General features: G+C 37.7%; 1 protein-coding gene across 1 annotated transcript; it reads right to left on the reverse strand.

The window, feature by feature from the left end:
- Nucleotides 1-9,365: 9,365 nt before the first annotated feature.
- LOC132310232 (small ribosomal subunit protein eS24z-like) lies at nucleotides 9,366-11,085 on the reverse strand. Its single transcript, XM_059808432.1, has 5 exons — nucleotides 11,014-11,085; nucleotides 10,857-10,898; nucleotides 10,264-10,434; nucleotides 9,773-9,859; nucleotides 9,366-9,401 (listed from the first exon to the last, which is right to left on the reverse strand). The coding sequence occupies exons 1-5, from the start codon at nucleotides 11,083-11,085 to the stop codon at nucleotides 9,366-9,368; spliced, it is 408 nt and encodes a 135-aa protein (XP_059664415.1).
- Nucleotides 11,086-12,385: the final 1,300 nt, after the last annotated feature.

The following is a 12,385-nucleotide window of genomic DNA, read 5'->3' on the forward strand; positions in this document are numbered from 1 at the left end:
TATGCATTTAGTAATATCCCAGTTATTCATTCCAACCAGTTTGTATAAAAAAGAACCATAAAAACCATTGCCGATTTAATTACGTTTTAACAAAAGGCAATATAGTTCAACTTTCAAAAACCATTTCAGTTTAAGCTAAATACATACAGACGAGTAATTTATCATTTGTTAAGCATGTAATATTTAATTAATATCCAATAAAGATCCTAGAGATCATCTAATGATGCACAGAATACAGGCCAAAGGGAGAGAGACAGAATAAAACTTGCCTGTACAGTTTTGTAACCAAAACCTTGTCGCCGTCCTTCTAAGCTTTTCCGACAATGTCTGTCTACTGTCAACTCAACCTCCTACTATTCCGCCTTCCTTTCTCCTAGGTTTGTCCAGTGATCCATAGCCGAAACCCCGACTGTACCCTCTCTGTTCTTCTGACAACCTTACTCTGTTTTCTCTCAATATCCCAAGTACGTGAAAAGAGTTTTGCTAATCCTAACAGACCATTATATTCTATATATATGCTAAAACAGAACCCCAGTCCATGTATAATTAGAGTAAAACCCTAATTAAATCCTAGTCGGCCCATAGAACAAAATCTAAGTTATAATCTACGGTACCTAAGTTATAATCTACGGCTCTACATACGTGACTTCCAAAAGACTGTAAGTAATTAATGTAATTAAAAAAAAAAAAATTCTTATTTAACTTAATTACATAATTAGACAATTATAAAAACCACTTAAGGACACACCATCAAACAAAGTTAAATCCAATAATGTAATTAATGTAACCAATTCAAATAATGACAATTAAGTCCATTTATTCAATTAAACAAATAAAAAGTCAATTAATTCAAATATCACACAAATAAATAATTAAATAACTAAAAATGCAACATAATACTTAATTAAAAATACCAGAACTATCCTTTTAAAATTAAGGGTATTACAGTACCTTGGGTTGCTTCATCCAGGCGCCAATCAGTCTTTCGTGATACTACCTTTGCTGCCTGCAGGATGGATGACTTTGTTCTAGCAGGTGATGTCAATGATCTGGAATCAGCTTCATTTGAGCAAACCTTGGATGCTAGCCTTCACGATCTGGGTCGAGTGAGTGTCCTTCCTTTGTTTATCACAGCATTATTATTCTTTATTTTTTAGCTCTCACCGCTACTTTTTGTTCACAGGTTGCCACATTCCTTACGAATGTGTCGTACCGCGCCATAACTTCCAAAATGCTGCTCAGCAAAATGGAGAAAAAGTTTAATTCCACAGTATCTTTCCTTCGTGTAGCGTACGAATCGAGTCAAAGCGAGGTTGCGAGAGAAAAGGGGTGCCGAGAGAAGGCGGAGGCGGCTGAAGCGACCCTTACCAAAGAACTAGCAAATGTGTGGGCTGGCTATAACGCACGCATAGCGGACCATAATGCCGATTTTTCCACCAAGCTCGCCCTTGAAGGGCCATCTGCTATTGCTAAATTCAAAACTTCCCTAGAGTTCGAGTATCTGAAAGCAAAGAATTTCAAGGATGGCTTTGAGTCTTTTCGAGCTGATACCATTTTTGCCTATCCAAATGTAGATTTTGGAAGCTTTGAGCCTTTCCCGGCTGATTCAGATGATGCCATGGATGCTGAGGAGGAGGACGACGACGACGAGGAGTAGCTTCCTGTTCCTCTCTTTATCTTTATGCAATTTCAATTCCATTTAGTATTGTAACGTTGAATATTGTCTTTTAATTGTGAGCCAAACGCCCATTACATGGAGCAGTGTTGTAGTATGAAGAACTCTATTATGATCTTGAATCATTTTGTGACAGTGGCTATAGGTTTTATCTAGCTGGCCCTTTATAGTACGAAGCACTGTTAATATCCCTTATAGTACGGGGACATTAGTTACGGGATTCATTCAGCCCGGGTTCTTTTTATTATAGGACACTTATTTCTTATCCTTTATAGTACGAGGACATTGATTACGGGATTCATTCAGCCCGGGTCCTTTTAGTATAAGACCTTATTTCCTATCCCTTATAGTACGGGGACATTGATTACGGGATTCATTCAGCCCGGGTCCTTATAATACAGGACACTTGTTATCATCCCTTATGATACGGGGATATTGATTACGGGGATATTGATTACGGGATTGATTCAGCCCGTCCTTATAATACAGGACACTTATTATCATCCTTTGTAATATGGGGATATTGCAAGTATAAAGATAACTGATTAAGAATTAATGTAACTAAAAGGAATTTTATTCAAGACCATCATTACCCCAAGGCTTATTGAAAATGAAAGACTAAGTCGCGAATCGACATGAATTAAACATCACGAGAAATAGAAAAATAGAAACTAACATTAATATTTGAATTATAACTTCACTGATAGTACTTCCTCAGGTGTTCTGCATTCCAAGGGTGTTCTGAATAAGTGCCTTGTCTTCTTGTATGGACAACCCTATAAGGGCCTTCCCAATTGGGGGCAAGTTTCCCCTCGTTAGGCTCCTTAGTTGAGTCACTCTACGTAGAACAAGGTCACCGGGTTGGAACCTCCTTTTCCTTACACGAGAGTTATTATATCGAGACATCGTTTGTTGATAGGCTGCAACTTTGATTTGAGCTTGTTATCTTCTTTCTTCAATTAAATTCAAGTTGACAGCTAGTTCTCTTTCATTCTGGAGTGGATCATAGTGTTTGGTTCTGAAACTTGTTACACCAATTTCCACTAGAATTACTGCTTCGCTCCCAAAGGCTAGAAGAAAATGAGTTTCACCTGTTGGGGTTTTTGTTAAAGTTCTATAAGCCTATAATATACAGGCAGCTCCTCCGGCCACGCCTCCTTTCGCTTTCTCAAGCCGCTTCTTAATTAAACTGAGTATTGTTCTGTTAGTCACTTCTGTTTGCCCATTGGCTTGCAGATGCCCTGGTGATGAGTAATGATTTCTTATTCCTAATTGGGAATAAAAAACTTTGAAGATAGCACAGTCGAACTGCTTACCGTTGTCTAACACGATGACATGGGGAACTCCAAACCTGCACACTATAGACTTCCAAGTGAAGTCTTTGACATTGTTTGCCGTAATGGTGGCCAGTGGTTGAGCTTCCACCCACTTGGTGAAATAGTCTATTGCCACAACAGCATATTTGGTTTGCCCCTTCCCTATAGCCAGTGGACCAATTAGGTCCATTCCCCATTGAGCAAAGGGCCATGGACTTAACATCGGCACTAGCTCCTCTGGTGGTTGTCTAGGGACTTTAGCAATTCATTGACATTTATCACACTTCCTTACAAATTCCAGTGCATCTCTCTACATGGTGGACCAATAATAGCCTTGACGAACTGCCTTGTAAGCCAAGGATCTACCTCCTGCATGATTTCTGCAAACACCTTCATGTATCTCTTTCATGATATAGTGAGCTTCCTCCGCTGAGACACAACGTAAAAAGGGCAAAGAAAAACCCCTTTTGCAGAGAACTCTATTGACAAGCGTGTACGTGGGTGCTCGAACCCTTACCTTCCGAGCTTCCATTGGGTTTTGTGGTAACTCCCCATCCTTGAGGTACCTGACTATTGAATCTGCCCACTCTAACCTTGGTTCTAACTAGTTTACTTCCTTGTGCTCTTTGGATATACTAGGCTCTTTCAAATACTCAAATGGTATAGCCTTAGTACTCTCAAGCCCCATTGCGGTAGCTAGCCGAGCTAATACATCTACATTCTTGTTTTCAATTCTAGGTATTTGTGTGATTGTAAACTTCTTGAAGCGACCAGTTAGGCCCCTCATCTTATGCAAGTACAATTTCATCTTGTCATCTTTGGCTTCGTATTCTTCACAGACTTGTCCTAAAATCAACTGAGAATCAGTAAACATATTCAATTGTTGCACTCCGAGAGCTTCTGCTAACTTTAATCCTGCTATCAAAGCCTCGTATTCCGTTTCATTATTGGTGGCTCTAAAACCAAATCGAAGTGCATATTTTAGATTCTCTCCCTTTGGTGATATAATCACTGATTCGGCCCCACAGGCTCGGGCGTTAGATGACCCATCAACATAAAGTGACCAAGCATCATCCGAATGCATCTGATTCATAGGATCAATTTCAGCTGTGGCTGTGACCCCATCCTCTTCCAGAGAGGAAGAAAACTCAACCACAAAATCAGCAAGTGCTTGGCCTTCTATTGCTACCCTTGGCTTGTATTGGATGTCGAACTTACCGAGCTCTACTGACCACTTTGTGAGGCATCCTGATGTCTCTGGCTTGTAGAGGACCTGCCTTAGTGGTTGGTCTGTTAGCACTATTATGGTGTGTGCCTGGAAATATGGTCTGAGTTTCCTTGCTGCCACAACCAGTGCAAATGCTAGTTTCTCTATTGCCGGGTACTTTTCTTCTGCTCCCCGAAGTACTTGGCTAGTATAATATATTGGTTTTTGAATACCGTTTTCTTCCCTAACCAATGCTGAGCTTACCGCTGGCGGGGAAACTGCTAGGTAAAGGTATAAACTTTCTCCAGAAATTGCTCGAGACAATAATGGTGGTAAGCTGAGATAGTTTTTGAGCCCAATGAATGCTTGCTCGCACTCCGGGGTCCACTCGAAGGCTTTCTTTAATATCTTAAAGAAAAGAAGGCACTTGTCAGTGGCTTGAGAGATTAACCTGTTCAAAGCTGCGACCTTTCCTGCTAGCCTCTGAACCTCTTTGGTTGATTTAGGTGATCTCATATCTAGTATAGCCTGAATCTTTTCAGGGTTTGCTTCAATTCCCCTTTGGCTTACCATATACCCCAAAATTTTTCCCGAGGATACTCCAAAGGCGCACTTACTTGGATTCAAGTGCATATTATGGGCGCTGAGCACATCAAAAGACTTTTGTAAATCAGCTAAGTGGTCTCTGGCCTTCAGGCTCTTTACCAACATGTCATCTACATACACTTCCATGTTTCTCCCTATCTGTTGCTTGAACATTGTGTTGACTAACCTCTGATAGGTGGCGCCAACATTTTTCAACCCGAATGGCATCACCTTATAGCAATATAGACCTCTGTCAGTAATAAAAGAAGTTTTTTCACTGTCATGAGCATACACAGGGATCTGGTTGTATCCGGAGTAAGCATCCATAAAGCTCAGTAACTCATGTCCTGTTATTCCTTCAACCAACATATCGATCCTTGGCAAAGGAAACCTATCCTTTGGGCAAGCCTTATTTAGATCAGTGAAATCAACACAAAGCTTCCACTTGCCATTTGCCTTCTTGACCAGGACCACATTTTACAGCCAATGGGGGTACTGTACCTCCCGGATAAAGTCAGTCTTCAGGAGCTTCTCGACCTCCTCGGATATAGCGAGGTTCCTCTCTGGCACAAACACTCGCATTTTCTGTCTGACTGGTTTAAAAGATGGATCCACATTGAGTCAATGCTGCACAATGGAGGGGTCGATGCCAGGCATGTCGTCATGTGCCCATGTAAACACATCTTTGTTATCTCTGAGTAGTTAAACGAGTGAATCTCGGATGAATGGGTTGAGTAGTAACCCTATACTCACCTTTTTTCCAGCTCTTTCTTTATCAGAATCAATCTCTACGAGGTCCTCCACTGGTTCCGCCCTTTGAGTGGGTTCCTTCTCAGTTAACCCTTATGGTTTCTCAATAGCCAATGTTTCCTGTAACTTTTTTGTTCTTAAAGCGGTGGTGTAACACTCCTTTGTTGTTGCTTGGTCACTTTTTAACTCACCAATGCCTTACTCTGTAGGGAACCGCATCAATAGGTGGTATGTGGAAGTGACGGCTCTCATTGCATTCAAAGTTGTTCTCCCTAGGATTATATTATACATAAATGGACAGTCCACCACCAGAAAATCTACCATCACGGGAACTTGTTTCGGACTGGTCTCGGCTATCAACGGAAGTGTGACTACACCTAAAGGGAAAACCTTTTCTCCAGAAAAACCAACAAGGGGGGACTTCGTTGGCCTTAACATTTCCTTACCAATACACATCTTGTCAAATACATCAATAAATAACAAGTCGGCAGAACTACCATTGTCAATTAGTACACGGTGGATTGCGTAGTTGGCCACGACCATTGTCACTACCAAAGGATCGTCATATGGCTGTTAGATTCCCTTAGCATCTTCTTCCGAAAAGATAATGTCATGGCCCTCCACTCTAGGAGACTTCGCTTGGGGTTCATGAATTTCAACTTCATTGACTCCTGCTGAGCTCTGGACTCTCCTGACATGGGCTTTTCGTGCTGAGCTTGATTCTCCCCCATATGCAAATCCTCCCATAATCACTTTTATTTCTCCCAATGGGTGACCAGGAGGGTTGTTCTCTCTGTTCACACGGGCAGGTTGAGTTGCACTTTTTTCAAGGCCTGTAGCATATCTGTGCAACTGCCCCTGTCGAATTAAGCTTTCTATCTAGTTCTTCAAGTCGAAGCAGTCATCGGTATTGTGCCCATGGTCTCTATAAAACCGGCAATACTTGTTCCTAGATCTCCTTGTTGGATTTGACTTTAACTTGGGGGGTCATTTCAAGAAGTGGTCATCCTGGATCTGTAGGAGGATTTGGCTGATCGAGGTGTTCAAGGGAGTGAAGTTAGTGTAGCTATCTTGCCCCTTGGGTATTCTAGGGGGCTTATCATTGGTAGGCTTTCTGAACTTGGTGTCTCTTTCGTCTTTGGAACTAGCAGCTGGCCTTTTTTTGTCTTATTTCTTGTCGTCGACTCCTTTGCCTTTTCTTGAATTCATGGCATCTTCAGCATTCATATGTTTCTGGGCCTTTATTAATAATTCTGCCATGCTGTTTGGTGGGTCTTTTGACAAGGAAAATAGAAACTTAGAAGATTGTAACCCTCCCATAAAGGCTGTAAGGGCAACATAATCGCGCAATGACTCCCCTTTGTCTTGCTTAACATTCAACAGATAAGTAGCTGGCTTTCAATGTCTCCTCCCTGTAATAAAATGCCTTATGAACTGCTTACTGAGTTCATCAAAGTCGTTGATAGATCATGGCTTCAATTTATTAAACCAAACCCGGGCTGACCCTTTGAGTGTTGTAGGGAAAGCCCTGCACATGATCTCATCCGGAATGGCTTGCAAGTTCATGAGGGACTTAAAAGTTTCTAAGTTGTCGAGGGGATTACGCGTTTTGTCAAAACTATCAAGATGAGGCATCTTGAATTTTGTTGGCAATAGGAGGGCTATGATCTGAGGACTAAAAGGTAGATTCGTCTTTTGAACAAGGTCATCAACTGCGGCGGGACCTTTTCCTTTTAAGGCTTGGGCCATTCTTTCCACTTTCGATTTGAGATCCTGGATCTGTTGATCGACGTAAATTACTTCAGTGCATTCTCCGGTATCAGACATATCCCGGGAATGAGGCGTGGAAGTGCGCAAGTCTCTCTGTCGACCTCCCGCTTGACTGTAGTCAACTCTATCGCTGTCATCGTTACCTTCAAACAGCACTGCAGGGATAGCTAAGTGATGCATGATTGCCGTATTTTGTTGGACCAATTGATTCATACCTTGAGTAAGGTTCTGAACCTGTTGCTCCAACGTGACAATCTTCCCATCATTTAGAACACGTCTGGAGGCGTTCCCTTGACGGGATGCATGCTCAGATGGATCTTCTCTCGCACGAAGCTGACTAGCGCGAGGTTTGTCATTCCTGTGATGAGGCTGATTGTCATCATGATGTGATTGATGAACATCGTTGTGACGCGACTGGTTCTCATCGTTATGTGGTTGACAGCTACCGTTATCTCCATGCCGTGATTGATTTGCACTTTGATGCTATTGATGGTGGCTGCCATCACCATGCTGTGATTGATTTGTGCCTTGACGCTGTTGATGGTGGCTGCCATCACCATGTTGTGATTGACATCCGCCGTCAAGGCGCGAAGGGTGCTGGCTTCCTTCTCCAAGTTAGACTCCAGATCGCAACTGAACCATTGTTTTTCCAGGAAACTAATATCGCTTCCCACAGATGACGCCAGCTGATGATGCAAGATTTTGTCATGACCCAGAACGACATCGTAACTTGCAAAGAAGAGAAAAAGTCGTCAAAAGGCACCGGTATAGTACCGGCCTAAGAGTCTACGACGGTCAAGTTAGTACAAGACCAGTAAGTTTAATGGACTCTCTTAAGGATATTTTTTTTTTGCGTACATTTTGAATTGGCTGACTACCCTTTTTATAGGATAGGTTTCAATATCTGATAAGGGAATTAATCTCCTTATCATAGTGTAATACGGATCTGAAGAACTCATTCTTATCTATATTGCTTCGTAATTGTAGCTTATCTGACTTATCTGACTTCTTGGCTTCCGTGTCTTTAAAACTCGTGTATTCCTGTTGGATTGTAGAGACTGTATCATATCAATCTCCATCCATTCATTGGTTCAAAATAAAATTCAGATTTTTTCGGACTTGCCAGGACCTCTTGTCACAAAATGAAAACTATAGGTCTCCATCTATCAACAAATATCTATAATTTTGAAACACCTTGCAACAGTTTGTTCCTGTTTTATATGATCGACATAACTTTACATTGAAACGATATTTTTGTTATCGAAAATTGGAACTTGGTTTTTTTGGTTTATGGATAGAGACTAATCTATTTACTTTAAAGATCATTTCTGAAAATTTTCTCGTTTCTCTCTCTCTCCATGTTCAACACCCAAATTGGATCCATTCAAACTCTAGTTATAGATGGAAAAAGTCTATGCAGAAAAGAAAGCTTCAAATTCGGATAAGAACCTATATTTTCATGATCTCGTCTTTGGCAAATTTACTTGAAGATTTTAGTGAAATTTCATTTCTTCACATAAAAAATAAAAAATAAAATAGTCGAACACTATCCAAAATAGCTTTGAAATCCAAAAATTCAAAGCTAAAAACACTTTTTATTTCAAAATTCTTTTCTAGATGTGTTTGGTAATTGAGCTTTTCAGCAAAACAAAAAAAAAATGGAAATTTTTGTGAACTTTATAGAAAATAATTGGGCGTGCATGTAACCTATAAAAGTAATTAAAGAAAATAATACATGGGATATTTAGTAAAATAAATTATATGGTCACATTAATAAATTGGATATAATTTGACATGGTAATTAATCTAAACCAAGAAGTAGTAACAAAATAAATTCTGAGATGGCCAACATAATGACAGATGGATAAAATTGATTAAGAAGAGAGGAAACAAAATTTAAATGGGAGAGAATGAATAAATAAATAAATAAACAAAGTAGCAGATTGCGGATGTCAAAAAAAAACATTATTTGAATTTGCTTTTGTGAATGCAATATAATAATAATAATAATAAAATAAAGAACTGAATATTCTTCCGATCTTTTATGCAAGCAATAGCCTCCTTATCTCTTCTTCCCTTTGGTAGTATCAGCTTTTGTCTGCACATTCGACAACAATAAGCATTGATTTAGATGCCTATTGCATGGAAAGGAATGTAAAAATATATTAAAATAATAGTGGCTCCAAAAATGGAACTTAAGGAGCAAAAACAATACAGAAGACCTCGTTATTATTGGTCAGTACCCTAAAACCCTAATGATAGGTTGGAACTATTAAATTGGTATTTTGAATTTAAAATCGAAAGAAATTTAGTTGAATTTGTAAATTATATTTTTTACTTGATTAGAGGAATTGAGTAATAACAAAAATTTCACCGAATAAATAAAATGTAAACTAAATTTTCTCTAATTCTATATTCAAAGTGTTGATTTGTATTCCCGATATAAGAAAAAATGAATTATATTATTACCTTCTTTACACCACGAATTTTCTTGGCCCTGTTCTTCCTCTCCTTCAACTGCTTCCTTGACTTCTCTACCTTGGTGGCCAGGCCATTCTACAAAAGATATGAAAACATATTTTTTGGATCATAGTTGATGAAAAGCAACAATTTAAATATTCCATATAAACACATGCAATAATAATAATTATTATTATTATTTTTTTTTTTTTAAAAAGAGCATGAAAAACCAGACAAAAATAATAAATCATACAATTCTACAATTATTAATAGCAACTGAAGTCATTTTGAGTATTAAAAAAAATTATAATATTATGGAACAATTATATTCCTGTCAATTATGTAATAGTATATATATCGGAAAGTTAAGCAAAATTATATTCATGTCAATGAATTAAAAGCAAACAAATCATACACACACATACACATATGTGATATGTGAAAAAAAAAAAAAAAAAATGAGAAAGCAGGTAAATAAGCTGGAAAGATGAGAAATATACCCTGATAAGCTTGTATTTTGGTTCGAATTTCTTAGCATTCTCAACAGAATCATAGATCAAACCAAAACCAGTAGATTTGCCCCCTCCAAAATGGGTTCGAAACTTGAACACAAATATGGAATTTGAATCTTTAGCATCATACATCCTCGCCAATTTCTCCTTCAACTCAGCCTTCAATAACAAACCAAACCCCACAACCCATTATATATATATATATATATATATATATATATATATATATATATATGAAAACATTAAAATGTAATCACTATGTTAACTCAAAAGAAGTAAAATTAAATATCCATGAAATAACAAGAAGTTGACATGAGGTAATATATGACAATGGTTGGAGCCTCATGCATTGTGCTAGTAGTCTTTTTAGGTAATCTTTAGTAAGCTAGATAAACACATGCCCTAACTAGAGGTTTACATACATGTGTGTGTGTATATATAATATGCACTTTTTTGAAAAATCAATAACAAAAGAAATCCACTTCAACGACTACGTGACTATGACTAGATAATAATATACCAACCAAAACAATGACGTTTTTAGCTAATGATATGAAGGAAAAAAAAAAAAAAAAACAAACCTTGGAAACATTTGGTCTTCCTGGATGGAGAACGTCAATGACCTGAAACAAATGAAAACATAGAAATGCGAGTGACATGAGATCTATATATATATCTATGCACACACACACACACATATATACATAATAAGTAGAAGTGTAATGAATGAAAACTGACGAATTGCTTCCTGGACAGAAGCCGATTAGTCATGAATTTCCTCGTACGGATTGTGATCGCCTTATCCCCCATTTTCCTGGAAAACAATTCTCCGTCATGTTCAAGAAATTATGTATATATATATATGAACACGTATACATTTACACACACATATATATAAACAGAGAGAGAGTGAAAATAGTTTGTTTCTTCACCTGCAACCTTTGATCTCCTCTTGGGGAGGCTGTGGATTGTGTATTGAATTAAAAGTAGAGTGGCTTTAATTAATGGTAGGGTTTAGAGCTTAGTGGGGTGTTGTGATGGGACGAGTCTACAAACCAATCTCCTAAAATTATGGAAATAGATAAAGACCTCTTCAAATATGTACTCAAAAAAAGGAGGTAAGTTATAGGGCTTTATAGAGTCCTATATATACATAAACTTCTCTTTCAAAAATACTAGTTTGGTTGAGTCTATCATTATGTAACCCAATCAGAAAATTATTCGAGACTTCAAGTGGGAGCTTCTAAACAATAAATTAAAAGTAAAAGTAAAAATAAAAGTAAAAGTAAAAAGTAAAAAAAAATTCAAACTACTTATAAGGATGCCTTTACCCAAAATTCAATAGGTGCATTATTAGAATTTTACTAAAATTTTAGGTATTTAATATAAATAAATAAAGTAGTGGGGGCAGTGTCGGCAGACACCCACACTCGGCCTCACGTTGCTCTGTCCTTCGAACACCCGTGAATTGATATTTTTTATTTTTATTTTACAGTACTTTTTTATTTGGTTATACATGTTTATATAAGCATTAGTGTGAATATAAACAGTCATATTCGATATCCTAACAGGTATAAAAATGTTAATATGTACCAAACACTCACACACACACACATATATATATTATATGTATTGGTAATTTGGTATGTATATACCAAACAGTTGTTCGGTCCAAAAATTCAAAAGTTACTCTTGACAAGCTAATCCAAATATACACTTTTAGTGGTATATAATTAAGGGTTAAGTGCAAAAAACCCCTCATAATATACAAAATGTGCAATCAACTCCTGTTATTCGCAAAGGTCCCATACATTATACAATTTGTGCAAATAAGGACATTAGGTCAATTTGGACATTGAAATGTCTAAAATACCCAAATAACAAAATTAAAAAATATATAATAATAAAAATTAAAATGCCGTCTCTCCTTTTTTTTTTTTTTAACTCTTTTCAACGACTTCCATATTTGTCTGTCTCTCTATCTTTTCTTTTACAGCAACTTCCATATATATATATATCATGAATTCACACAAATAAGCTAACTGAAGCAAATTGAGATGATGCCAAAGCCAACACAATATTATCTTATTGTAAAGGTATGTATGTATAT

This window comes from Cornus florida, unplaced genomic scaffold (genome assembly GCF_030987335.1).
Source record: "Cornus florida cultivar Cherokee Brave unplaced genomic scaffold, ASM3098733v1 CherokeeBrave_3.0.0_Hap2_Chr05, whole genome shotgun sequence".
In the NCBI taxonomy this organism is placed as follows: Eukaryota; Viridiplantae; Streptophyta; class Magnoliopsida; order Cornales; family Cornaceae; genus Cornus; species Cornus florida.

Excerpts from the sequence above, each read along its gene's own strand:
- LOC132310232 (XM_059808432.1), bottom strand. The coding sequence starts at position 11,085 with ATGGGGGATAAGGCGATCACAATCCGTACGAGGAAATTCATGACTAAT. Across the intron at positions 9,860-10,263 it reads CAAAATACAAGCTTATCAGG|AATGGCCTGGCCACCAAGGT; the intron begins GTATATTTCTCA and ends TATCTTTTGTAG. Across the intron at positions 9,402-9,772 it reads AAATTCGTGGTGTAAAGAAG|ACAAAAGCTGATACTACCAA; the intron begins GTAATAATATAA and ends TCGAATGTGCAG.